We start from the raw sequence: 27880 nt of genomic DNA, 5'->3' as shown, positions 1-27880 counted from the left end.
TATTTCTTTGGCTTTCGTGAAGGCACTGCATATAGAATATGCAGTTTTGGGAGGGGACAAACTGATATAAACACATTAGAAAAAGTAGCAGGAATTTAATAAAGAGAGGTAAGCATTTCTAGCTAATTTTAGACCTACTATTCTTGGCAAGCTGCCTAGAATTTTTTCTCCTTTTATTTATAAAATGATTTAAATATCTTCATACATTTATAAGCTAAATTTTTCATACTGTCGATGGAGAGAAAAGAATACCTTGAGGTTGGCCAACAACGGGAATGTGGTAAATGGCAGAGACCCCAATTCCTGGTCTTAAGTTAGAGCTGCAGAACCCTTGTCTGTTGTACAGCCTATTGCTACCTGAGGCGGCAACACTGTCTTCCTTGCGGAAGATTGGTATAATTTAAATTGCTGGGTTTTTGACAAAGAGCTGACATTTTTCATTAGCTGGAAAGCTAATGTCTTTAACAAGTGACTTGAGAATGGACCTACACCTTTAGGTACTAAAAACGCTAATCCTGTATCCAGCTTAATCCCCACAACCATATGGCGATGTAAATATGATTGCTGTCACACCTTTTTTTTTTCTTTTATAGCTAAGGAAACTGAGGCTCAGAGAAATCAAGTGATTTGTCAAAGTCACTCAGCCAAGATTTCAAGCCCATCCTTCTTTCATTGAAATGTAGGATCTCTCTTTTCCTCTACCCATTCTCTCTTATTATTTCAGCCATGTAAAAATAATATGAGTTTATTCTGATTTTTTAAAGAAGAGGGCAGAACTGTGAATACTGGGTTTACACTGTCAGCTTGAGTCATCACGGTGCCGAGTTTATCAGGAGAGAGACTGAGAGACAGAGAGAGGACAAAAGGCTCAACTGAGGTTTCCAATGCAAATTCACCAAGCCTCTACCAAGTGTAAAAGCACGGCTCCCAGCCTCACCAGAAATGTAGAGGAGATCTGCACCCCAGCCTGCCTAGTTCACCACCTACCAGCCGTCCATCCCTGTGCTCTGCCTCTTTGTCCCATGGTCCTTCTACGTAAGATGAGAATCGCACCACCCACCTCCTGGTGTGATCGTGGGGATGAAGAAGAAAACTGTGCGTAAAACACCTAGCCAAGGACTTGGCAAGAGTCGGAGCCCAGTAAATGTCAGTTATTGGTTGTTAGAACGTCCCATGGAACACAGATACCAGTAATAAGAAGAGGAATGATAGATAGTATAAGAAAAACCCAAACCACAACCTACGGGGGTTCTGAGGAGGTGAATAACACAGTAGCTGACATGAAGCTCACTGTCTGCCCAGTACTGCTCGCAGGGCTTCAGATGCACAGACCAGATCAAGCCTCACCACCAGCAGGAAAACTGAGGTGCAGAGAGGTGCAATTACTTCCCCATGGTCACATGCAGATAGTGAAGGGCCTGCCAGGGTTCAAGTGCAGGCAGCCTCACCCAGACCCACAGGCGTACCCACCACTCATATGGCTTCTCAAGACCCCAATGCCATCAGTAGGTTTCTGGGGGTGACTCCAACACTCCCTGGACAAGTTAAGAAGTGTTCCACATTTGAGAATTTGATCTTTCCTGGTCTCACACTTTCGCCAAGTTTAATATATGTAACCCAAGTGAACGATCAGTTCCTGGGTTCCATCACTCACTATACATACCGCCTGCAGATCTGAGGCATCATGAAGTCACCCTAGAAATGTCTGATTTATGCGGGAGATGCTGCAGGGAAGCGCAGCTTCAGAGAAGGCACAGCGTCTGCTATTAGCTGGGAAATACAGGCCAGCCTTGTGTCTTGGGAAATCAGGAACGAGGCTGCTTTGGGGAAAGAAAAAACAGCCACACACAAGAAAAAATCCATGTGACATTAGCTGTTAACCAGAGGTCCTACTCTGTATCTGTCCAATGGGGAAATGGCTGCTGATACTTTCAGCCATGCCTTCACCTTGGTGCAGCTACCTTTTAATACTAAAGACAATGGGATCAGAGTCCCAGACACACAAACCTAATCAACACATGAATTCGTAGAGAGACAGAAAGAAAGATACATACATACATACAGATGCAAGTAGCATACTTTTATTCTATGTGAATAATAGTTACGTGATCACAGCCTGTTTTCCTTTTCCTGTTAACTTTTCAAGCATTTTATATATATATATATATATATATATATATATATACACATATATATATATACACACATGCATCACAACAGAAAAAAATACTTCAAAATGCTAATAATTTTCTTTGTCTCTTGATAGCCTTAATAATAAAATGTTTTTAGCAATAAACTTTATGAATCCACTACCTTGAGAACTGCAGAGAGAGTTATCTTTCATCCATAGCATTTGCAAGTTTCATATTGTATGAATTATGATCCTATCTCCATTTGGTAAACCATTAGTTACATCTACTGGTTAATACAGAATGTGATTACATATACAATAGATATAAAAATGTAAAGCATTTAATAGCATGATATGTTTTCAGGGTTGGATCATATTTTTATTAAAGATTATCAAGATCATGATTAAAGAAAACAAAACTCCCTAAAGGTTAAAAAATAATGCTTTTCAAATATAACACATCTTGAGAGGGTTTCTTGCCTGTCAAAAATAAAAATGCTACCCTGAATTACAAAAAGAAGTTTAATCCTCTCTCTGTCAAAGAGTACTTCTATTTCTCTGGGGAATTTGTATAGTCCATTGAATTCAGAGAATTTAGCTATCAATTTTGTGATTATATATTTATCAAAATGTTAAATATATTTATTAGTTGAAAGAAAAAAAAGATGTTATCTGGATGATTTTGGTATTTGTGATATTTTAAGTTATTTAAAAAAGGAAAGTCAAATCCAGTATTTCAATGACTGTAACAAATGATCGAAAACCCTCCAGGACTTCATACCTTTTCTCCTATGCAGTGTGTATTGCTGCTGGCAGAAAGAAGTATATAAATGGCTAATATAAAAAGACAAATAATATTATGTTTCTGTAGGTAATGCTTGTCCACATAACAGATCTTGAAACTTTCAAACTAGAAAAAAACTGAAAGGGAAAAAAACATCTAAAACCAAAACCTACTCTTAAAGCATTCCCACATGATTTAGATAATAATAGTTAATGAATAATGAAGAAAGTGGTGTCTTGAAATGAGACTGGCTCATTGTTCTCCTGAAAAGCATTTTAGATGCATTCTCCTGTGATTTTATGACAAAATGAGTTTATAATGCAACATTTCAATGTTAATAATCTACTTGCATAAATCAAGCATAAAGCAAGTCAAAGGCGTGGCAAGCTGAGATATAATCATTTTGTAATTAAAAAAATAACATGAGTCATATGGGCAAATGTTTAATAGACATTAATTTTTCACATTACTACTACTTCTGCCCCAAGACTTTGGAAGAGTAGGCACAAATATATTCCTTTAGAAGTCTTGTAATTTTACTGATTGTTTTTCTCTGTAAAAATAGCTATACTCAGAAAATAAATGGATTTATCTAAAAAGGAGGATCAACTATACATTGTAATTAATTGTCAAATATATCAATTTAATAGTGGAATAGGTTAGAAATGATCAGTAGTAAGTTAAGTATTAAGACTATAAAGTTAGATCTATGTTTAGGGCTCAAATTTGTTTAGTTATATTGAAAGCATTACAGCATTTTAGACCCCATGATAAATGACATTATACTTTCTATAAAACTGGAATATTTGTATTATTTTAGAAGACTAACAACTGCTTAGAAGTGTCAGCCCAAAAAGCAATAATAATTTTGTACCTGTCTGGGGAAAATATTATGGCTGGAGATAACTTTAAGTGGGAACAAATAGATTCATTCAATCAGAAGTAGTTACTGAGCTCCTACTGTGGGCTGTATACTTATATAGAGCATTGTTATCACCAATTTCTACATGGAGGTCTAGGCAATGAAACCAAGTAAGCTCTCAGGGATTCTAGGTCCTCTTTCCTGTAATGAGCTTATGAGGAAGAGAGAGAATGAGAAAAATGTTTTTCTCCATGGGGAGGGGAGTTAATGCTGAGTGTTAATGCTGAATGGTGAAGGAAGGAAAGAGAAAGCAATTCTTGATACATGAAGCACAAGCATGATTATTCAAGGTAAGAGAGTTGAGGACAGAACATTTGCCAGACCTGAAATGAGGAGCACAGAGCTCAGTTCCAGAAGAAGCACTGGAGGAAGGACCACCCACAAGAAGCCCCATCCATACCCCCACACATGCCTGGACAGATCCTCCAGGTATATAACTGCTATCCAGAACAGGCCTGTTTTCATTTATTGTTTATTCCTTCTTTCCAGTCCTATGTCTTCTTTATCCAGGTTCTGTGCTGCTTTCCCCAAACTGCCCCCTCAGCACATTAGGAAACATTCTACTTACAATTTTGAAGTTATAACTAATGACTGAAAGCTTATGGCTAGGATCTGGAAATTCTTACTTATGGACGTACTTAGAACCCCTTTGTCCAAAGACAATTATTCACATATAAACTACAATAAATTTTTTTATTCATCTTTGTTTGCTAAATAATTGATACCCAGGTAGGAAAAAAAGACGCCTTGAAGAGCAATACCACAATGGCCTTTTCAGATGTTTGCCTTTAGGACATGAAATAAGCTACACAAATACAAGACGGGAAAGTGCTGGCTAGAAACCAACACAACAAGAGTCACACACTGTAGGAGGGATCAATGAACCAGCAATTAAACATATCAGCAATCAATGATGCTATTAAGGACCCTATCATAAAACATCCAGGTAGAGGCAGAGAATAATTTGAAAAAAATCAGAAATTAATCTGCAATCTCAGGTTCTAGAGCTCTGCCATCCATTGTGGTCAACATTCCTTAAAATCACAAATGTCAAAAAAAAAAAAAAAGAGCTAATTTGATTTAAAAGTTGAAAAATAATGACCTTTGAGGAAAGGTTAAAGGAATTGGGGTGATTTGGGCCAGGTAAAACACAACTGCAAGATTGACTTAATAAATGTCAAATATTTGAAATCAACTGTTCTCCAAGCGTTCAGATGGCTGAGGCAGACAAAATAGGCTAAAATTGCCTATTTGGTAAGTAAGAGATTTTGGTTTAACTTTAATAAGGAAATTCCTGGAAGGAATCTAAATCTCTTACTGCAATTTAACTTAATGTTACAAGGTTAATTAAACACAAACAGGCTACCAAGGAAAGTTATGAAATCTTGGCTCTTAGAAAACCACGTATCTCAAATGGTTTAGGTTTACTCCTGCCTGGACTTAAGAGACTGGATAAAGTAGGTCCCAGAGTTTGCTTACAGCATATTATATAACTGATGTTATACCTTTTTTACTTCTTTCATGCATGGGTGAGGCACACATTTGTATGAACTCAAGGGTTGAGGAAAAAGTACAAGAACTCCTATATACCAAGTGAATCTTGAGTCTGATTACTTGGCTTAGAAAAGAAAAAGTGTTATTTTTAAATTGGCTCCTTTCCTGAATACTATTAAGGAGAACTCTAGTTTGGAATAATATTTTATTATAGCAATAAAAGGTAGTCCCAAATCATTAACATAGTGAGTCCATCAAATTATATCAATACCACATTCAAAGTAGTCTGCTTTGTGCAAACAAAGGTCTTAAGTAGATCTTAACAATTAACTACAAACAACACCTATTTTTGGCCTTATTAAGAATTTGTCCAAAAAGAAAAAACCCAACCAACCCACATATTTATTGTATTTGGTCAAAACTAAGAACAAAAAAAACCAGCCTATTTCTTCACAGTATTAAAGTGGTTAAACGCATTGTTCCTGTGTTCTGTGATATTTAAAAAAGGACAATTTGTGAAAAAAAAAAAAAAACAGGCTGTAATTGCTAAACATTTGATGAATTGTGGCATAATTCTAAATAATTGTTCTTCATCATTTTTCTTCTGTCAAAGTGGCAAAATTATTTTTTATGGCTTATTTTCCTTTTTGTTTAAAGAAAGAAACAAGCTGCTGTGACATCCATTCCATTTTAAACAAACACTTCTATTATTCCATCATTAAATGGGCTGACATCATAAGCTCCTCCGTGTTCTGAAAGATGCTTAGCTCTAGTCCATGGTTACATACTTTATGCATTACATGAAATAAAATACCTCAAGATTTGGAAAATATTTATTTTAAAAACAGCAATCAAATTGTCTGTAATCACATTTTCTACTTGGCTTTGAAAGCTGCATTATTCAATATGCCAGTGGTCTTTTCCATAATGGCAACATATTGGAAATTCATGCTGCTCTAATACATCTGAATTCCTTGATGTGCGGCACTCCCTATAGGCCTGAAGCAACACTTCTGCTTCAGTTTCATGAGTCCTGTATACCACCTATGAAAGCGATGGTTGTCAAAACAGTTGTACAGTGGCCTTTGAATGCAAAGTGTACCATGACTGAATGCTAAAAATGACAATAAATCTGAGTATATACATTATGCTTGCTTTTGTTCGCTGGAAAAAGAAGGCATTTGGGAAATAAACCCCCCAATTTTATTGCCTTTTAACATCTTTTTTTCCATTTCAAACTCCAGAACTGGAAATTTGACACATTCAAAGAAATTGAAATCGCCTTTGTTGCTTTCCTCATTGTAAATTTTCTATAATGTGTCATTAGGAAGCACACTCTACAAAAAGCCCAGGTTCTAAATGAATCCTTTCTTCGAGGCCATTCTAAAACTTTGCACGGTTTTTCTTTGTATGAAAGAGCTTCTGTTGACTGCACAAAGAACAAGCAATCACCACATATAGGCCAGGCTGAGAGTCTGGGATGACTTTATACAAGGTTGCATTTTCCCGTTCACCAATCCATGATTAAGCCCAGCGGTGAATATACCAAAGTGGGGAGAAACAGAAGAGAGGCTCTTGATTTCAGTTTGGAGAAATCAAAGGATTTTTCTTCAGCCATGAATACTTAATATGGGCATTTTCTTATTCTACCTTTCTGCTAAAATAGTTCTGTAGTTTCCTTTTAACATGAAAACACTATCCATCCACACAAAGCAATATCCCTTTTTTTTTTTAATGGCCGGATTACATTTTCCAGTCAAAAGAAATCTATCCAGTAGGTTCTTATAACTGATTAAACTTTGAAGGGGGGTTGGGGGTGCAGTTAAAACACTGAGACAGCCAAAGCCATGGCAAGAAAAATTACTAAGTAACTAAAATGACAAACCCAGTGAGTCTCAAAGTCTAGATCAAAGTTGTGAGGTTGACAGAAAACAAATTACAGGAAAATGCTAGTCCTGAGAAGGATCATGGAGATCAACTAGTCTTGGGGCTTTCCATCTTTTTGGGGGCAGAACATTTGTTCAAGGGAACTTTTATAAGAAATGCAAATAAAAATAAAAGCAACACTGTTCCCTCTAACTCCTGCGCTCCACCCCCAACACCACTTCCAACAAGCTCAGTGTGGATCCAGTCTTCTATAGATCTACTCCAGCCCTGCTGGTAAGAGGGTTCAGTGACTTGCCCATGATTGACAAGCTTATCCATGGCTCTCATTTCAATGCTTTTCTAACCAGACTCCACTCTCTGAGAAGTGCACACAAATCAATTACTCACTATCAAAATAACTCAGAGGAATGTTGAGAAAAATGGAACTCTTGCATATTGGGTCATGAATGACTGTTTAACTTGGACCTAGAGAATCAGAACTAATTGGCACTTATTTGACAGTTACATACTTACAGAAATTCTACCCTGTTTTATAGCCTGTCTTAGAAAAGAGGGACTTCAGGAAAATGGAAGCTTTTTCAAAGTGCCAGAAATTTAACTAGTTGCAGGAATCCCTACTAACAATAAAATGGCACAGAAAAGAAAATGCAAAAAAGTGGTAGGAAATTTGAGAAAAACTTTCACCCTATGTCTGCTGCACCCCAATATGTCTATGATAAATTCCAGAAGGCAATATAGATATCTATCTTGGATACCTTTTTATCAGAAAGAGGTTCCCATTGAATATATCTAGCCAGACATTACAGATATTAGCTACTTTAATACTTACAACATGATGAGATTAAACAAATGAAACTGAGGCACAAAAAGTTACTCATGGTCACACAGCTGGTACGCAGAAGCGCCAGGATTTGAATTGACGCACTCTGGCCCAAAGACATCATTTTGAATCACAATGATAAATAAAGACACCCAGTAAAAGGTAAATACTCCTTTGGTTAATAGTAGGCTTACTGCAGACTTTTTTGACAGATGTGAAGATTCAGGATGAAAGTATAAATAACTCTTTTGGGAAGTCTTCCTTCCCATGCATTTTAACTTCTCCAAAAGAGTCATACAGGCTTGCTTTTCTAATTTTATTTAACCAACACTTATATAATGCTTCCTATGTGCCAGCTACTGGTCTGAGTAATCTTAAATATTTCCTGAACCCCGTGAGGTAAGGCCTAGTATTATCATCCCCATTTTCCTGATAAGGAAGCTGGAGTATTTACTGGCTAAGCCATTAAGTCACTTAACCACTTTGAACTTTCATTTTCCATTTGTAAAACTGGGATACTAGTTCCTCATTCAGACACTGATTTTTAATTATGGACTAAATTGTTGATGTCTAATATATTAGGCATTAGTAGAAAATGCTTATAAATGGTGAAACTGTATCACTTATGTTGCCAGTGGAGATGAGAAACAGAGGTAGATACAAGAGAATATATCTAAAAACAAAATTTCGGTAAATGATATATATTATAATAATTGATATATAAGTAACATATCTATAATATCTCATAATGCATATATAAAACATCACAATAACATCTAAAATCTATACAATATCTAAATATATACAATAAATAATATACAAGAACTTAAGTATTTTTCACTTCCTTGATCCATTCAAATACTAAAATGTCATCATGTGAGAATACTAATACAAAGATACAATCACAATACTAACAGCAAAAGGCTCAGCTTTGATCACATTCAAGAGCTTTTAGAAAATATAATTAGAGAAAGTTGATCCTACACATAAATTTTCCCAGGATGGCTTCTACTCATAGGATTTTTAAATTCACAGCAAAATCAATATTTAGAATCTACAACTGTTAGCTTTTATTAGTTGTTCTCATATTGTAGGTGACCTTGAAAGAAAATCTTGGAAGGGGCACTGTCATTTTGAGGTGGGCAACATTTAAAATCTCGTATCTGTAGACATTGTTTGCCTGCCTAATGGGCACTGATGACGTAAACTGTCCCTACACATAAACATATTTCAACAATTGGCAAACCAGTCCATAGCTCAGTTGTTAAATTTTGTGATCATATTAGCCATGAGCAAACTTGCTAGCAAAGAGTTTTAGTAACTTTTTACAAGGAAGTGTGATGAGCAAATTTAATATTCTAAGTTTCTTTCAAAGAAAATAATTCCTTCATGCTTTCAAAATGTAAAATATGAAAAGACAAAATGTTGTTCATCTTTAGATCCATACATATTTGCGGATGCAAAAATGGCTTAATGGCACACCACACTGCTATAGTTCCTCGGCACCTCTTACCTACACTGGGATAACAGGCCCCAGCCGCTTTCCATAACCCCAGTCTCTTACTGCTGCTATCTATACAGGGTCCTGTTGCCAGAAGGATTTTCCTACAACACTGCTTTCATAAAACTTTTGCCCTTGAGTAAAAACCACCAGCGATTGCTTATAACCTGTCCTAACATGCCCAAGTTCTTTAACTGGTTTTTGAAGGTTTTGGTCAAATCTCTCATTTCAAAATACCCAATCTGATTTTTGAACACTCTCCAACATGCCTTTTCTTTCCTCTTGGTTTATCCAAATCAAAGCCCTCCTTCAAGCCATGACTGTTGTCCTCCCTTTTCTACTAAGTTTTATACCCAAACCAGAGTATAAAACTCTATGAACTAAGAGTTCCTACTGAGTTCCTGGCCAGTACATCTGAGTTGGGCACTCTCTTGGTCTCTAATTGCCCCATGTTTCTAATTGTTTCATAACTACTTATGTTTTCACTGTCCAGAAGGACAGTAGCTAGGTCTTATCAATCATTTGAGCCTTTTCAAACATTGAGGCCATGGTAAGCATTCAAAATATATACACTGAGGAATGGCATTCTAATCGTGTGAGAGCTCAAAACAAGAACTGAAGAGGCTCTTTGTTTCTCACAGGAATTAGTAGACAAAAGATAGCTCCTGATTCTTCCAACTTTATAAGATTTCTATTGCAACTTTATAGTGTATCAGACTCTGGCTTCTGGAATCCAGCCAGAGATCCAATCCTTGGGAAACAGAAACAAAAAATTTAATCTCCAAATCTTCTTTCTCTGAGACCATACTGGCTTGGAAAAAATGGGCTTAATATAGAGTTAATGCTAGAATCAACATCATTAACTAGACCTATACTGTCTAACACAGTAGCTGCTGGGTGAATGTGGCTACTTAAAGGTAAAGTAATTAAAATAAAATAAAATGAAAAATTGGTCCCTCAGTCTCACTGGCCACATTTAATAGCCAGTGACTACTGCTGTTGGACAGCACAGATTATAGAGGAGCTCCATCATCACACCACATCCCACTGGGAAGTGCTGAAACACGCACCGTCTCACCAACACAGGCATTTGCTGGAGTCGCTTTTTGCTTGCAGCATTAAAGGCTAGGACCAGCGCTGTGAGGAGGCACAGTAGACGTGCAGCTCCAGAATGTAGCTTGAGGGGTATTGGGAAGGCTTGCCACCCTATGAAAATCCCGAACAGGCTCACCTTCAAGAACTAGAATGGCAAATCAGAGCTTCATTCCTTTACCTTAGGCCAAACAGGGGATTTGTTTCCCCTATACCCTGCAAGTGTTGAAAGTTCCTAGGGAAACATCATGTTGAGGCCAAATTATCAAAGTCCAGTTTTTGACAGTAGGTTGGTGGGCAGAGAGCATAAGGAAATTTTATGAACAAAAAGAAGCTCCCGATAGGGAAAGAGGAAGGGACAGTGGGAACGGACATGAAAATGGCCTGTCCTGTGGCTGTGACTGAGTCCAGTCCCAAATGTGCCATTTGAGGATGGCAAGACTGCCATGGGCAGCAAATCTGGAAAAAATCTCGGAGCCACAGTTACTGACATTGCATAAACATTTCTTTAAGAGTGACGTCTCTTAAAGGTGTATTGAGATGGATGTAGAAATGCTAAGGAGGGTAAATTTGTTACTAGAAAGGAGGTAAATTTTATAAAGGAAAAAGACTTGAACTATATAATCGAATATCTCATTATCCTTCCTATGGCCCCAATCTCACTCCTACCATGGGGAATAAGCCTAGAGAACAAAACTGGCATTTTCCATGTATACTGAACGCCCCCTTCTTCTCCTTTCTAGGGAACAGGGGTCCCTACAGAGGCATGACCTGAATGCCTTCTTTGGCTCATGAATTGGGTCTGAAGCCTTAGTCCCAAAGAGAAATAGGTGATTTTTCAAGGTGACTATACTGAAATACATTTTTCAGCTTTACACATTTAGCATGTTAAAAAAATCCATTTTCTATTTATGGAGTCATACTTAATACTCATAAGCTAAATCTACACAAGTGGAATATAATCCAAAAACCTGAGTGATGGTGCTGCCAATGAGTTCTCCCTTCTTGGCTACCCAGATGGCTGCCAGATTTTAGGAAAATTCTATACACCATTGTGTATTAGGCAGTAGGCTCTGGGTTTCATTCTCTAAAGAAACTACTTTGGAGTTTCTTTTGACTCTACTTTTATCCCACCCTTATGTTCATGATTAACAGAAAAGTCCTCCTGCAAAATCACTCAAGCTAGAGATATATCCCCCAACGATTTAGATAAGGTGATAATATGAAATGATTTTTTAATCAGAAACAACATAATATTGGCAAGTTAATCAATTTATTCATTGTGAAAATGACAGTACTGTTCAGTGACTCATGAAAATGACAAGAGAGTTAGTTGAACTGTTAAGTGACGAACAATGAAAACCAAAAAGTGCTAATTAAAAGTCACTGTTAACCTGGGAGGGTTTTATGACATGGTCTAAAGCTCTCTCCTTGGCCATCTACTACTGGTATTTTTTTCCATTATTGGGGTATAGACAGAGAAATTATTAAGTTTCAGATGACATAAAAATCCGAAGGAGAGATTTTATAATAAGCCAGTGTTTCTCAAGTATGGGATGCTTGTAAAAAATACAAACCACTGGACTCCCTGGGTAGAGCCTGAGAATTTGATTTTTTGCTAGTTTGCTGGTTGATACACATTTCTATTAAATTTGAAAAATTAATGGGAATTCACAGTGTTGTCATTATAAATTGTTAGACAACAGGTCCAATAGACTGCAATACTTTAATGGAGATAAATTTTGATCACCAGAATTATACCTCCAAAATAAAACTGAAAATTGTTTTCTTACCTTCCTATGGTATACATTTGTGGAAACTGAGAGCCGAAAATAGGAAGGAAAATCAAGGTTAACAGCAGCTGCAGTTCAGAAGATGTGGGGATCTCCCTTTTGGGGAGGAATCCTCCACTGGATGAGAGGTGGCATCTTTCAAGATGACTTTTTCTCTGAAAGCTGGTAAGCTGGTTTGACTCTATGACAGCACATTCAGTGTCAAGCAATATTTAGTACTTTGGGTCATAAATATGAGTGACTGCACAAGTAATTAATTGATTTTACCTTGACTTAAATATAAAATAGAACATTGCTTTAGAAATGTGTATGATTTATTTATTTATTTTATTTATTTATTTATTTATTTTTATTTTTTATTTTTTATTTTTTTGAGACGGAGTCTAGCTCTGTTGCCCAGGCTGGAGTGCAGTGGCGTGACCTCAGCTCACTGCAAGCTCTGCCTCCCGGGTTCACGCCATTCTCCTGCCTCAGCCTCCGGAGTAGCTGGGACTACAGGCGCCCGCCACCACGCCCGGAGAATTTTTTGTATTTTTAGTAGAGACGGGGTTTCACCGTGTTAGCCAGGATGGTCTCGATCTCCTGACCTCGTGATCCACCCGCCTCAATAACTGTCTCCATAGCTAGAAACAGTTTCAGAATGCTATTATCACAATGCCAGGCCCTTGCATGAACTTGGTCCTTGTCCTTATGGTATCCCTCAGCCCCCACCACAAACAGGTAAGCAGATTCTTACCACAGAAATGGAATTAGAAAGCAGTGTTCCATCCTGGCCCAGCATATTGGAGACTGTGATTTCAGGGAGGTCCATGTTTTGTGGATGAAATGGTAGCAGGCCATTATGGTTCATGGGGTGACACAGAGAATGGTAGCCAGACTCAACTTCATTCAGGTGCACCAGCGAGTGGTCTGGGAGGGAAGGAGGAGTAATTGGTGGAATGTTGAAGTCTTCACTTTCCAGGCTTGGACCAGGGTAGGACTGTGAAAAGACAAAAGTGATATTGTTGCAAATTATCATCTTCTTGCTCTTCATCATCATATGAAACACACTTGACCCTTTAGATATTATTACAAGCAGCATATGGATTTGGCAAAGACGTTTCAAACTTTCAGATTATCCTGCTGCCATTTCATCATTATGCATGAAAGAAAATTGCCTCAAAGGCAGATCCACTTCTGGTATAAAGACTACTTCCATTAGGTGGTTTTATTTTTCCAAAAAGCTGAACTCAAACAGATTTCAAAGTTCCCATTAAAATTTTCCAGAGTTTTAATCTAGCTGAATACCTTTTTCATGGGAATTGTACGGAAGGAAGGCAATTTATAAAATTAATGTTTGATCAAGCATGTTTCACAGGGCTCCCTACCGCTCAGATCATGGGATGTAATAAAAATGAATTCCAGAAGTTCTGGGCAATTGCTTTTGGGTTTTGAAAGGCTACCTGCTCACAATTGACAAAAGAAAGTGTCTTAGAAAAGAAGCGACTTAAGCATGCTGCATAAAAGTGTAGTTCCACTGAAAGTTTGATATATGAAGAAAATGCCATTAAGAGCTATTTTTATCACAAAGATCTTATCATCAAAATCAAAGTGAAGATGACTTTTATGATTTCCAATAAGATTTACTTGATTTCCCCCTAAGAGCTGACAAATAATATTGCAAATATTTAAATTCAGTTCTGTCCATTTTGAAAGGCAAAATAGTACTAATATTATTATAATACTAATTCTGGAATAAAAGCCAGCAGTAAAATAAATAGCATTAACATATGTGGGTTTTTTTTTTCTTTTACAAACTAGCATTAGATAAAATAGAAAGGGAGGGAGGGGAACAGGAAGGAAAGATTATATGAGGACGCGCCTGTTTAAAATGGAATGTGGTAAATGTTGAAAAATACATGGAAGAAATAAAAATCAAACATTGTTACCAATTAATATTAAATACACAGTGATATATAGCAGTCCTTCATAGAACAGGTGTCACAGTATGAAAGGAAACGTTTCGGTCCAGATAATTCTTGCAAGCTTATCTTTCAAATTAAGAGCGAGCCTTCATAATGTTTCGGTGTATGGGTAACAAGGATTCCCTTGTCTAATAGCCCAGCGCCTACTCAAGTGTGCAAGATTTGAAACGAGCAGGCAAGGGTGAGAGCCAAATAAAGTAGTGTAAGGTATTCATATGGTGTCCAGCCAATAAGCGTCATGCTCCTGTGTCCAAGTGCCTGGGGTTATTTTTTCCAGATGGTGTCTATTTGTCTAACGGAAAGAAAATCTTCAAGTTTCACTTTCTAAATGTTGTACAAGTTTTGATATATTTGTTTAGGTGCCATCAGAAGACAAGATTAAATGAAGAGCTACTTGGAACATCTGGAATTTAGACCTGGTCACAGAGCAGCACATGTAGGTTAGAGACAGGGGGTGTATGAAGGGAAAAATTTGACTCTTATATGCAGATAATTTTTCTTAAATATCTAAAGTTCTGCTAAAAAAATCCCACCAGCTCTAGAAGTTCAATCACTTGTTACCAAATTCTCCTGTCAACAATATGTATCCCATGTGAAAAATATGTATGTGCTGTGTCAAAATCACAAGTTTGATGAAATTCTCACTCGTCTGATATATTTTAGACCCTTACAGATCTAAGCCATTGGTTCCTTGTACAAGTATGCATATAAGCATAAAAGATGCCTAATGGGGAGGTGAGAGAGATGTCTATTTCATATTAAAGCCCTGTACCAAGGTCTTTGACTATGTTGCCTCCATTTAATCATTACAGTAATCCATTGTGTAGCTATTATTACCCCCAGTTTCCTGAAGAGAAAATTGAGACTCAGAAATTAAATAACTTGTCCAAGTTCACTCAGCTTGGAAAACATCAACTCAATACACATGAGGGATAAATATATCATAAAAGATGGCATTTTTATTGCTATGCTATTTATAAAGTAGTTTAATTGCTACTATCTTATTAGGTTGAATGATACAAAATTGCCAACACCCAACTGTTTCTGATAAACAAAATTTCATAATTTAAGTAATAGTATTAGCATTAATATCAGGCCTTTCCTTTCCCAAATTCCACCCCGTTGCCCACCCACTGAAATTATATGAACATAGATTTCATAATTTGTCTCTCTGTCAACATTGCAAATGCTGAATTGTTGACATCTGTCTTTTAAGAAGTTAATTAGTGCCCGTTTGAAACTCTCCTGGCGGGGCACGGTGGCTCACACCTGTAATCCTAGCACTTTGGGAGGCTGAGGTGGGCAGATCACTTGAGGTCAGGAGTTTGAGACCAGCCTGGTCAATATGGTGAAACCCCACCTCTATTAAAAATACAAAAATTAGCTGGGTGTGGTGGCGCATGCCTGTAGTCTCAGCTACTTGAGAGGCTGAGGCAGGAGAATTACTTGAACCCAGGAGGCAGAGGTTGCGGTGAGCTGAGAGCGTGCCAAGACACTCCAGCCTGGGGTGACAGAGCAAGACTCTGTCTCAAAAAAAAAAAATAAAAAAATAAAAAAAAAAAGAGAGAAAGAAATTCTCCTGAATAAGTCACAACTAATGCCAGCAATAAAGGAGAAAGATGTTTTTAATTTTAAGAATGCCATTAAATCTCTGAAAATACTAAGGGATATTCCACCTATAGCAGACCACCACTTTACATTCTAGGGTTTCTTCAGTAGTTAATTCTTAATTTGTGGTGTTTAAAAGAAGGTTTAATTGGTATCACTTTACATTCAGTGATAACAATTGTATTGCAATTGAGTTAAGCTACATGGTTTTTTTCATGTAATTACACATTAAGGTATTTAATTCAGACAATTATACACCAAAACCACAGATTCCACAACTTAACTGGTAATAGGTAGTTATGTGGATAGAGAATCTTAACTACTAAGGTTACTTAGTAGTTTCTGTTCTTTATATTAGAAGTCATGATATGCTTATTTGCCATGAGCCTATTACAGTGTAATAGATGCCATATAAAAGTATAGTGGTAACTGTATAAATGCCAAAATGTCCCAGAACTTAGAACAAGTTCAATGCCGGGCTAATTACTTATTATTTTTTAATGTGGAAATGAATTTGCTAATTCTTCGTCATTGGTTTCTATGACATGAGAGCTTTATTTTGATTTTTAAAAACTTAATAAACATACATTTAACTTAACGATAGTTTTATAATTTAGACAATTTGCAGTTTTGGGGGATGTTATACAATAGAATATGATTCAATATTTTCCCTATTCCCCATTAAGCTGCCTAGATGGAATTAGTGTTCAGTGTTTGTTAAATGAAAAAATAAATGAATCACTGAGTGAATGCATGTGTGCATGAATAAATGAATGCTAAAATGACTCTTTAAAAGCACAAAGTTTGTGAATATACACTATTATTCCTGGGTTTGAGTAAATATCTTTTATTGTCAAGACATTGCACAGGCCAGTTACCTACATGGTATGTAACAATCTCACAGAATATCAGGAGGCCAAAAATATCCTGTTAGGGGAGTAGAGGCTTGAGCAGCTTCAGGAAGGCTGGGCAGAGCAGTCTGTATCCCTGATATAGTTTGGATGTCTGTCCCCTCCACATCTCATGTTGAAATTGATCCTCAGTGTTGGAGGTGGGGCCCGATGGGAGGTGTTTGGTAATGCCATTCATGAATGGCTTGGTGCCCTCCTCACCAAGTAACGAGTGAGTTCTTGCTTGCTCACACAGATCCAATTGTTAAAAAGAGCCTGGGGCCTCCTCCCATCTCTCTTGCTCCTTCTCTCACCATGCAACACACCTGCTCCCCCTTCACCTTCCACCACCAGTAAAAGTTTCCTGAAGCCTCACCAGAAGCTGAGCAGATGCTGGTGCAATGCTTGTACAGCCCGCAGAACTGTGAGCCACCTAAACATCTTTTCTTTGTAAATTACCCAGTCTCAGGTATTCCTTTATTACAATGCAAAAGTGACCAACAAAATTCCTCTCTGACTGCTGCTCTGATCCCCTGAAGTGACTGGTACCTACTCTCCCATAGTAACACACAGATTTCAGAGGATTCGTAAAGGAGAGTTTGTGGCCCCCTGGCTCTCAGAAGCTGTGGAGCCTAACCCCCATGGCAGGCAGGACATCAGGGCCCCTTGGGTGACTGCTAGGGCATGCGAAGGAAGTCACAGCAGCAGTTCTGATGCCCATGCCTGGCCAGAAGAGAAGGCCTGATTAGACCACAAGAAGGTATATGAGTGATGAGATCAGGGGCTGAATTGTCAGAGAAGGCTTATGTGAAGGCCATCCCTGGGTGATACAGGGGACCTGGTGCTCATGTCCACTTATTCCGGCAGGGTCCTTTTCTGACTTGGGCTTATTTTCCTCCCTCAAGACTCAGTGAGGCCTGGAGTTTACAAGTCATTCATTCTCCAACTCTCTTGGGAACAAAGATCACTTGGTCCTTTCCAAGATGATCCCCAGATGCCCAGGAGATAAGAGGACTACTTTAAAAAAAAAAAAAAAACAAATTAGAGGCCACCAAGGAGTGAATCACATGTCCTCGGAAGTCCTATGTGGCTGGGTTCCAGTCTAGAACGCTGAGAGAGGCCAGGTACAGATTTTCAAAGGTGGTATAATCTTCTTCATCACGTTTTATAGTGACATGTACCCATCCCAGTTCAGGGATTGGAACCTGAACAGCAGCATGAACAATGCGAGCTCCCTCTTCCCCAACCAATGCTGAAAGTCAGCAATGACCATCTTACACAAATGGAGAAAAAGTATATAGGGACTACAGGGTGAAAATCAGGCCAACACTTTTAATTTTATCTTGAATCTTCACCATATTAACTCAAGGTAAATTGGAAACATATTAGCATACAAAGTGATTTGTTCTAAACCGGAGCCAGTCTAAATGATGCACATGATTCAAAGAACTCAAAATTATATTACTGTTACTTAACCAGCTTCTCCCTGATCTTAAGCTACTCCCTGGTTCGAGACACAAGAGAGTCGCGAGGTGTTGCTGGTGCTGAGCTATGCAACAGGACTCCTGTGTTCCAGCACAAGAGGCACTGTGCATCACTGCGGATAGGAAGCGGGATCCCAGTGCCACTGAATGTGGGTTAGAGTGGAGTGAACTACCATGAGGCATGGTTAATTCTGGAAAATAGATGAACTTTTCAAGCTCACAAGGGGACTGTTGGGAGCATTAAAGCAGTAATTTCAAAATACTGCCAACCCCAAGAGTATTTCTATGGTTCTATAATAGAGAGTCAATGACTATTTCAAGTCATTCTCTTAAAACCTTAAAATTTGGTAATCGCACATTTAGCTTATAAAGTGCTACATCTTTCTCTGATGAGAAGGAGACAGATGTTGGACTAGGCGAGAATACATGTGACTTCTTTAGTGACTGTTAAGAACGGCCACTGTGTGTGTTGCCAAGAATTGAGGCTTTGAAGCCCAATGGACAAGGTCTGCTTCTAGGTCCTTTAAACCATATATTAATTTGGGTTCTGCAGCAAGCTTAAAAACCATGGGGTTCTTATAAGCATTAAAAACAAAAATGTATGTAAAAAGCCTAATAATATGTGTTTGTCAGATACAAAGTTCTGGATAAACAATGGCTTTACATAGCTACGGTTACTGTTAAATGGATTTATACATGCCATGGGTTGGGTCATGTCCAAGAAAACAAACAACTGTAGACAGTACAGAAGATTTAGATCCATTCTCCACCATGTCATTATAAAGGAATTTCAGTATATTTGCCATTGATTAGGCCTCATAGTGGAGAAAAGTGTAACCCCATTCACACCTAATGTATTTATTTATTTGCTCCCCATAAATAGCTAGGTTAAGGCTTCACCTTTATTCTAATGGAATTAAAGTGCACTTTTTAAGTTAAGGAATAAAAAGATGGTGGGGAACAGGGTGGCAAAGGAAGTGGAAGGTGCCGAGAATTACTGCATGTGCAGAGGCCCAACAACTTTGCTCCTTCAGGGAGCTCTGCTGGCAGGCCTGCAGCCCTGGCTGATCTGGCTCTCACAGTTCGACTCCTACCAACCCAACTAAAAGGCGAATGAATTTCTGAACCAGAATGTCACTGTCTAAATTTGTACAAAAGCTATACTTTCTAACATACTGGCTGCGTCCTTAGAAAAGCGATCTTCTCTGGGTGATTCTTGGCAAGGAGGTCAAATTGCTAATTAGAGGCTCACTTTTGAGACTATTAATGGAATCAAGAGACTGAGATTGGGAAAGTAATAGTGGATCCTTCTGATTTGCTTTGGTTTGATCTGCTTGGATGCCTTTTCAGCCATTTCACTAAAGCCAAAGTCCTTCCCTGAAGTCCAACCTTCCCAGCCTCCCATTTCAGTAGAAAAGGAAACTTCTCACCTGATTCTGGAAGATCTCATTTCCCCTGTCTGTTTAATGACCTACTCACATTCCTTTTTAATCATACTGCTTTATATGTTCCATGATCTGAGTATCCTGTTTACATTATTTTCTCCTTCTGCAATCCACATTTCCTTTTGCTACAGCCAGTTCCTATATTCTTATTCTATATGACAACATCTGGAAATGGAATGTTAATTATGCTGACTTTTCTTTTGACTACAGCATGTTTTCATACGGCCCAGAGAGAGTGTTAATATATGCTAACCGGGAATAAATAATGGGAAATCTCTTTTAAACGTTGCCTTTTCTTCTCTTTTCAAAATCTAGTTTCTCTACCAGAGAGGCATTATATTTGTGGGTCTCTGTCCACATATTGCAATCATTATACAGAGCACTTTATCTTTGGTGACAAGAAGTCCCATAACTCAGAAGAATTCAAAAGATATCATCTTGTATGTATCTTTAAATTATGTGATGGATTCATGCAATCATGCATACAGTAAAAATATGGCTATGGTTATAACTTTGTAAAATATGTTTCTTATATAGAACTGTATTTGAAAGATAAATAGTACTGCCATCAAACATATACATAATGCACTAATTTTTAATCTGTAACATAATTCCTGAAACTTAAGGATAGAAGAATGCCAATGTTTAAACATGTTTCATCTTCTATTATTAAACATTCCTGTTGCATGATTCAGAGAACTGAAGGGAAAGCAAATTAAACCGAGAAGTTTATTAGAAAAATAATAAGCTTCTTCTGTTCATTTTTAGAAGTAAAGATATTACATGTAATGGTGATTTTTCCTGAAAGAGTTTAAACTGCGTCAACATAATCTCTGATTTCTTTTGAGAAGACCTTCAGGAGTAGGTATTTTTCAGATTCTTTTGTCTCTGCATGAACAAGGGTTGATAGCTTTGAGACTATAATGTATTACTGTGGAAAGCTTCGGTCTGTTACATAAATCATCTTAACGCTCAGCAAGAATCGTCCAACAGTGCCATTGATGTGCTCAAGCCAATGATCCTGCAAACAATTTTTTTGTCTTTCTTCACGCTTTAGACAATAGCAATAAATCATCTTCATTTAAAAACACACAATGTACTAATTTTTCAAGCAACAGTTATCAAAATGAAATTTTTGGTAGAAAGTTGACATTTATTTGTGCTCATTAATTTTTTTAACTGGTTTAAATAAAAAGCAATGAGTGCCTCATTTGTTACAGAAGCATTGTCATATACCTACTATGTGTAAGCATCCTGCAAAGAGTGATCTGAGACACAAAGAACCGAAAGACACAGCTTGTGAGAAACATCAAAAGATATATCTCTCATTTTGTAAAGATTTAAAGAATCAGGCTTATTTGTTAAATTGCATAAGAAACACTGGCAAATTATAGGTGATATTAGATCTTCTTTTAGTTGCATTTATGGGTATTTGTTGATGTACATGTTTCAAAAATCATATAAATTTATAGAAATTCAATGTGTTGTCAGTCATAAACCTGGTTATCTTAAAATGTTATATATAATAAAAATAATTGAATATTTGTCCATTGTAAGCTTTCATCAGCTTTTTAACCATGCTATTCTAAGTTTTAGTCATGTAGCATTATTGTTTTTTATTCTTCTCTAAAAACATTTACAATCAGATTCATGAGAAAGACTCCAAGTTCTCTTCAATACAAATTTCAGATAATTTTAAGATCCATAGGCTACATAAAATTTCTAGAAATCTCATAAAGAATTTGATGGAGTCATGAAATGACTCAGAGTCTAGCAGAACAAAAGTTGATTATATGAGATTGAATAACTGATCAAGATCAGGTTTTTATACTTTTATTTAAAATATTGTTGGTCCTTTACTCAAATGTTTTGTCTTCTAGATTTAAGAAAATTTTCTCTCTTCAGCTATATGTAATTTACAGCAATTTGGTAAAGTATAATTTTATAAACAAAGATAAAAATGTTTTATTACATTACTTAATTCCTCCAGAATTCAAAAACTGTGAGTGTTCTTATGTTATTTGCATAAATCCAATAAAAATCTCTGTATACTAGGAATAAAAAGACAGAGTTTGTTATAAAGATAGTGAATTAGAAGAGAGAAATGGGAACTTAGGCTCTCAATAAAGAGCAATATATTTGAAGTGTCAAACTAAGTGATATCAGAGTGTAAACAAAAAGAATTACTTGAAGCTGGGATGATCAAGGGATTGCTATAAGCAGATTTACACTGATATCAGGGCCTAAAGATCAGACACTTCTGCCAAGATGCGACAAGTGATCAGGGGAGGACCACGCAACTGACAAATTAGCAAGTCCAGGCTACTGTCCAGGCTACTGTCCAGGCGATAGCAGGCAGGTTCAACAGCAAGGTCAGGCCTTCAACCTCTGAGATAATGTCAAGGGCAGGACTGGTCCCACCAATCAAAGCAAACTTCAGGCTACTGGGCTCAATGCAGGCCTCTTCTGGAACTGGGGAGTAAGGTAAAATTTCACCTATGAAAAGCCAGTGTGCAAAGCCTGAGTGACACCAGAAAACGAGGTCAACTTGAACCTGCCCCAGAGAATGTCTGACACTGGCTCTTCCTGGGGCCTGGGCTGGGGGACCCTGAGGTCAGGGTTTGCCAGCTGAGGCTTTGAGGATTCAGGGATTACTGGAACCCTGGGCTAAGCACCTGAAGCAGATCAAGTGAGACTGGGGCAGGGTAGTCCTAATACTATCCGTCTCTCTCTCCACATACTTCCAGGAAAGTCCTTAGTGTTTACATGCAGGGCTTTCTCCCGCCATAATTCATTAATGATACCAGAATGGGGAAGGAATTTGTCTCCTCTCAGTATTGCTTGGGGGTCTACATAAGTCTCCAAGCAGTATTTTTAGGGGAAATTTTCATATCAGGCATTGTGCGTAGTTGTCATAAATAAGGGCCTCTCCTTTGGCTAAAAAAATCCCCAAGCTTCTGGAAAACAAATAATGTACTCCCCCTCCAAACCATAAACAAATCATTAGAGAGACCAGATTCAAGTGAAAAGAGCCACTTCTGAAAGTTAGTCAGGACATGTTTTTTAGTGCTAGATCATCATTCCATATTCAATGTTTAAAGGGGTAACTGAAGTATTTAATTTCATCATTCAGCACATAATTTTATACATAATGCAATCTATTTTTTTTTAGTCATCTAGACTTTTTCAATTCTCGTATTGAGTTCGTACAGTCTGAGATCCAGGTCTATATTTTTTGGCTTTATTTTATAAATAACCCATGTTAACTAGCTTAAAAAAATTAGAAAATATACATAGGAAAAAAAAATCACCTTTAATCCAACCACTCAGGAGCAAAACATTAAAATGTGTGTCTTTCAAGATTCTTTTTAGTGCATATTTGCTAGTTTGTTTTGAGCTTTTGTTTTTGTTTTCCATAACAAAAGTCAGATAATTGAGCTCTGATTTTGGAGCTGGAAATGCTAAATACAGATCTCAGCTCATCCCTTAGTAGATGTATTTACTTAATTTCTCTAAGCCTCAGTTTCCAAAGCTATAAAATAGGGATGATGATAGCCTCCAATTCATTAAGGATATATCAGGATTAAATAAGATAAATAAGATAATGTAAAACTTTGAGTAATACACTCGTTCAAAGAAGCAATCAATAAATGTTAGCTATATTTTTATTATCACTTAATGTGATGACTTAAAATGGACTGTGAATAATTTTCCATGCCAATAAATATCATCAACATTAGTGTTTAAATGGTTGCATATTGAATTCATGTTCTTTCATTTATTCTATCAGTTCTCCATTTTGAACATTTAGGATGTTTCGGATTTTGCTGTTGCAAACTACACCATGACAAATAACTTAATCCACTTATTTCCTTAAGATAACATTCTACAGTTCTCTACTTATGCTCAAATGGAATCATAGAATGCTTGCTCAAGAAGAAACCGAAGAAATCGTCCCTGAACTTTGCATATGAGAAAAATGAGGTCCAGAGAGGTTAAATTATTTGCCTGCATTTATAGAACTAGTTGGGTAGATAAGAATCCCCCAAAAAACTAAATAGACATTTTTTACTGTTAACAATTGATTGCAATTTATTAGGTTTTAACATACTATTTTAAATCATGTGCAGCCAACCTTTGAGTTTTAATAAATTTTTATTTTTTAAAAGAAATGTGTTAAATTGATTTTTGCTTATGGCTAGGTTCTATTTGCTAAGCCATATGCAGGCAACCAGCATGGAGTTGAGCAATCAGTGTTGGGTCATTTCTATATGTACATAAAATATAAAATAAATATATATATTATATGTATATATTTCATATATACACATAAAAATACATGCTGTATGTGTCTATTTATGGCCAATCATTTTTATTTTGTCTCTTGAGTAGAAATCAACAAATGCTGGGTGTAAACTCACATTCTGCATAAAGAAGCCAAATTAGCGGAGGACCAGAGCTAACAGAAAGCCTGTGCTCTTGGTTTGCCTCCTCAATCAAGGGGTCCAGAAAAGAGAAAAAGAAGCTCCCATTTCTACTCATCACATGCTGATATGGAATCCTACTCCCAGGGAAGAATTGTAAGGGCATCTCTCTAAATACTGGATGTCATCTCACTTGCTAGATCTTTCCTACAAAGAAAGCTTATGTTAAAGATAGGGATGTGGAAAAAAATAGTTAAAAAAATGAAGACAATTTCCCCCAGTTTGACGACGATAAGAACCCTCGATGTTCAGTTCCCCAGAAGTGGGAATTCTAGGAAGGGTGGAGGGAGGGTGAGATGTCTTCTGTGGAAAGACTTCCTGTAGTTTATCTTCTGGAGGGGAAAAGGAAGAGAACCAGGGTGGGAAAAGAGTCCTGGACTTGGACAGGAAAAGTAGTGGAGTGTGGAGGGAAAGGACTGGGCAGTGGTGGCACAGGCATGGCAAAAGCAGGCTGACAAGGGGCGGGAGGAATCACTGCTCTGCATCAAGGAATCTAGGGACAGCAAATATCCACTGTGTGATTGTTCAGCTTTTATATGTGCACAAGTATGAAATTACTGCTTTGTAACTAAGAAATGGTAAAATATCCACGGTTTCATTTGACGTAAGCTAATATTTCCCAGAGTATTCTCACACATGTAACACATTGCCGTTATCTCAATACTCTTTAGAATTGAAGTATGTCAACATTTTGTCCTTAAAGCTCTAAAATAAAATTAAGCCTAGCTGACCAAGGATGGAGTTTGACAGAAGCCTTAGACCTTCCAAGGTCAGAATCCTAGCTCTGATATTTACTATCTTTTTGAGGTCTGGTTAAGTCACTCTATCTCTCTAATCCTTACTGAATTGTTGTAAGGATCAAATGAAAAAATAAGTGCACAGATTTTGTTTAGTTCCTTGTCAGAAACAGGTAGCTTCCAACTGAGAGCTATTATTATTATAAATCTAATTATTTCAGGACACTGGGGGAGAAGGGTACTGACCTAAACTTCCAGGCAAGAAGAAGCTTCCTACTACTGAAATTTATCATCATCTTTCAAAGAAAGAAGTTTCATTGAGGTCAGAGCACAAGAAATAAAAAAAAAACAACTTTGCACCCATGGTACAGGGAAGTCCAGGCTTCCCTGAAGGCAATTTCTGTATATAGCTGCTGACCCGGTCTCACCTGGCATCCCTATTTTCCCCCGCTCCCATTTGCTCCAAGGTTACTCTCTTTGTGATTTTGGAGAATAACAACAAACAGTAGGCTTAGCTCTTCTCGAAGGAAGGCCTCTCCTGAAATGCTGGGAGGCCCAGTTGCAAACAGAAAAGCCTTCATTACTGGTCTCAAATCATGACCATCGGAACCCTTAGGAATTTCAGATCAGGCTGTCACATTTGAATAATCTGATGCTGGGCCTTAGAAGTCACTTGTTTGGCTTTGCTACCGACAGCATCAATTATCCTAATTTAAGAACAGCAAAGGATGTAGGGAGAACATTTTCTAAGATAGCCACCAATTAATTTCAAATCATTAAGGTTATAGTTACATTTTTAAATACTCAAACTGTAAAATAATATAGATCAGAAAGAACACAGGAGAAAGAAACAAATACAGATATGGATGAAGATTACACTAAAACCCTCTTTGTGTTTCTGGGAAGTCTAGCTAGGTCTGCTCCCAAACTGAGGAACTGAAACTGCAGAGGGAAACTTGGCACTTTTTTAAAGGTGTTTGAGGTGGCAGGTGAGGATACGCAGAAGGAGGTCTCAGCAGACATTGGGGTGGGTGGAAAACACCTTAGTTTTTCTAAGCCCCACTGTTTTTTATAGTAAAAATGGGCAAAACTGCTTCTACTTAACATAATGACATATTGAAAATTTAGTGTTTCTTTAGAACAATCTTTAAGCACCTTGGAAATGGAACTAGCATAGACAGGTGACATTATTCAACACATTACTTTTCTTAAATCGAAGTATTATACTTATTTTGGAGGGCATTCTTTAGTGACAGGTTTATTATGCACTACCAGAAAAGAATATAGCATGTTATAATTGCAAAATTTAACAGGAAGTATCATTTAGTTTTTAATAATTGTTCACATGCTAAAGAAAAAAATAGTTCAAAATGTAACTGTAAACAAGCCAAATGGCTGCTTTGAAAATGTATCAAATGCTACCACACAACTGGTCAGACTGCAGTAGTGCCACACCTCCTCCCTCCAATGCCTAAATGTGCTGGCATCACTTGACATCTGTCTATTGAATAAACCATGCTCCATATGGAGTGCAAGGTTTTGAGAATCTGTTTTTACCACTAATGCTATTCCATTCAGATATTTTCATGGTTTTTGTCACTGAAATACATTTCCCTAACACTTGACAAAACATACTATTTGACATTTATTCTAAAATTCTCACGCCTACCCAGAAACAAATAAAAAATGAGCCTTATATTCACAAATCCCACAGCTTGGAAATGTATATGATACACAACATTTAACCTGTCAGCAGCCTCATTAGTGTCAATGAGTAGAAACTGGCAATCAGTAGATGGTGTGCTCTACATGTGTTTATGTTTTAAAATGTTCCTAAAATAGCTCATCCGCTGGCGGGGTTGATATAAAATACTTGTAGTGGACAAATGAATTTCAGTTTAAATATTATGGCCTATTTACTTTTTTTTTAGGAATTCATACTTTTATGTAGATGATCATTTTAGCTAATGGAGTCAATACCCAACTAAAATGATAATAATAAATAATAATAATAAAGGCTGGATGGGTCAGGAATTACCTAAAGTTCAACAACATCAATGTGGTTGGCCAACAAAATAAGCAGAAAGGCCAATGTGTGTTTGACTATCCCAAGCCCTAAGATATATATTTGTATGGTGCCTGTATTCAGTATCCATACAGCTATAAGACATTTTTATAAACTGTAAGAAATATGTGAGCTATTTCAAGATATAATGCTGAAAAACAGACTTCCATGTAAGAAGCCAATTTAGGAAGAAAACAACATAAACAATAGTAACTTGTGTGTTCAAGTGAAGCATCTTTTTAATTTTGAGTAATGAAGATGTCAGGCCAAATGCTAGAGTAGTTTAACTTAATTAGGTGGCCTATTTTTCCAGGCATCCTTTCATTTCCCATTGAAAACTCAGCTTGTATGCAAGGCAACAAGAGCAATTTTGTCTGTAATGAATACCTCTGGGACTGCACAGAGTAATCATTTGAATGTTACACTGAAGACTGGTTTGAGTAACTAGTCTGGGCTTGTTAAGACGCCAGACTTTGTTGGGCTAACTCGATTACTCAGAGCATGGCAGCTTTATCATTCTATTGGGTCAATGGTCAAAAAGTCAAGTTAATGTTACTTCTGAAATTTCTGCCAAAAGGAACTAATCTAAAAGGAATTGGTTTAATTTACAGTTCAAATTTATGTCACAATCAACATGGAGATGTTATGGCTCACAGTAAAGATATCTTTTTTTTCAAAAGTACTCTAAAAATATTATACTTTCTAGGCCCTTTTTGTCATACCTCATTTACACTCTAACCTGGAGAATTTTCTCATTAGGAAAACATGAAATTAAACAA

The 27880-nt window shown here is 37.1% G+C and overlaps 1 protein-coding gene across 2 annotated transcripts in view; it reads right to left on the bottom strand.

Moving 5' to 3' along the window:
* Window positions 1-27880, bottom strand: part of TOX (thymocyte selection associated high mobility group box) — a 308486-nt gene that overhangs the window by 114888 nt on the left and 165718 nt on the right. For both annotated transcript variants that reach the window (XM_032759710.2, XM_058444146.1), the window contains one exon: window positions 13161-13403. In XM_032759710.2, coding sequence (XP_032615601.1) covers window positions 13161-13403 — 243 coding nt within the window. The remainder of the gene's footprint in view (window positions 1-13160; window positions 13404-27880) is intronic.

Source organism: Hylobates moloch, unplaced genomic scaffold, assembly GCF_009828535.3.
Source record: "Hylobates moloch isolate HMO894 unplaced genomic scaffold, HMol_V3 SCAFFOLD_9, whole genome shotgun sequence".
Taxonomy (NCBI): Eukaryota; Metazoa; Chordata; class Mammalia; order Primates; family Hylobatidae; genus Hylobates; species Hylobates moloch.
Note: the sequence above shows the minus strand (reverse complement) of the source record. Positions and strands in the feature narration are given on the sequence as shown.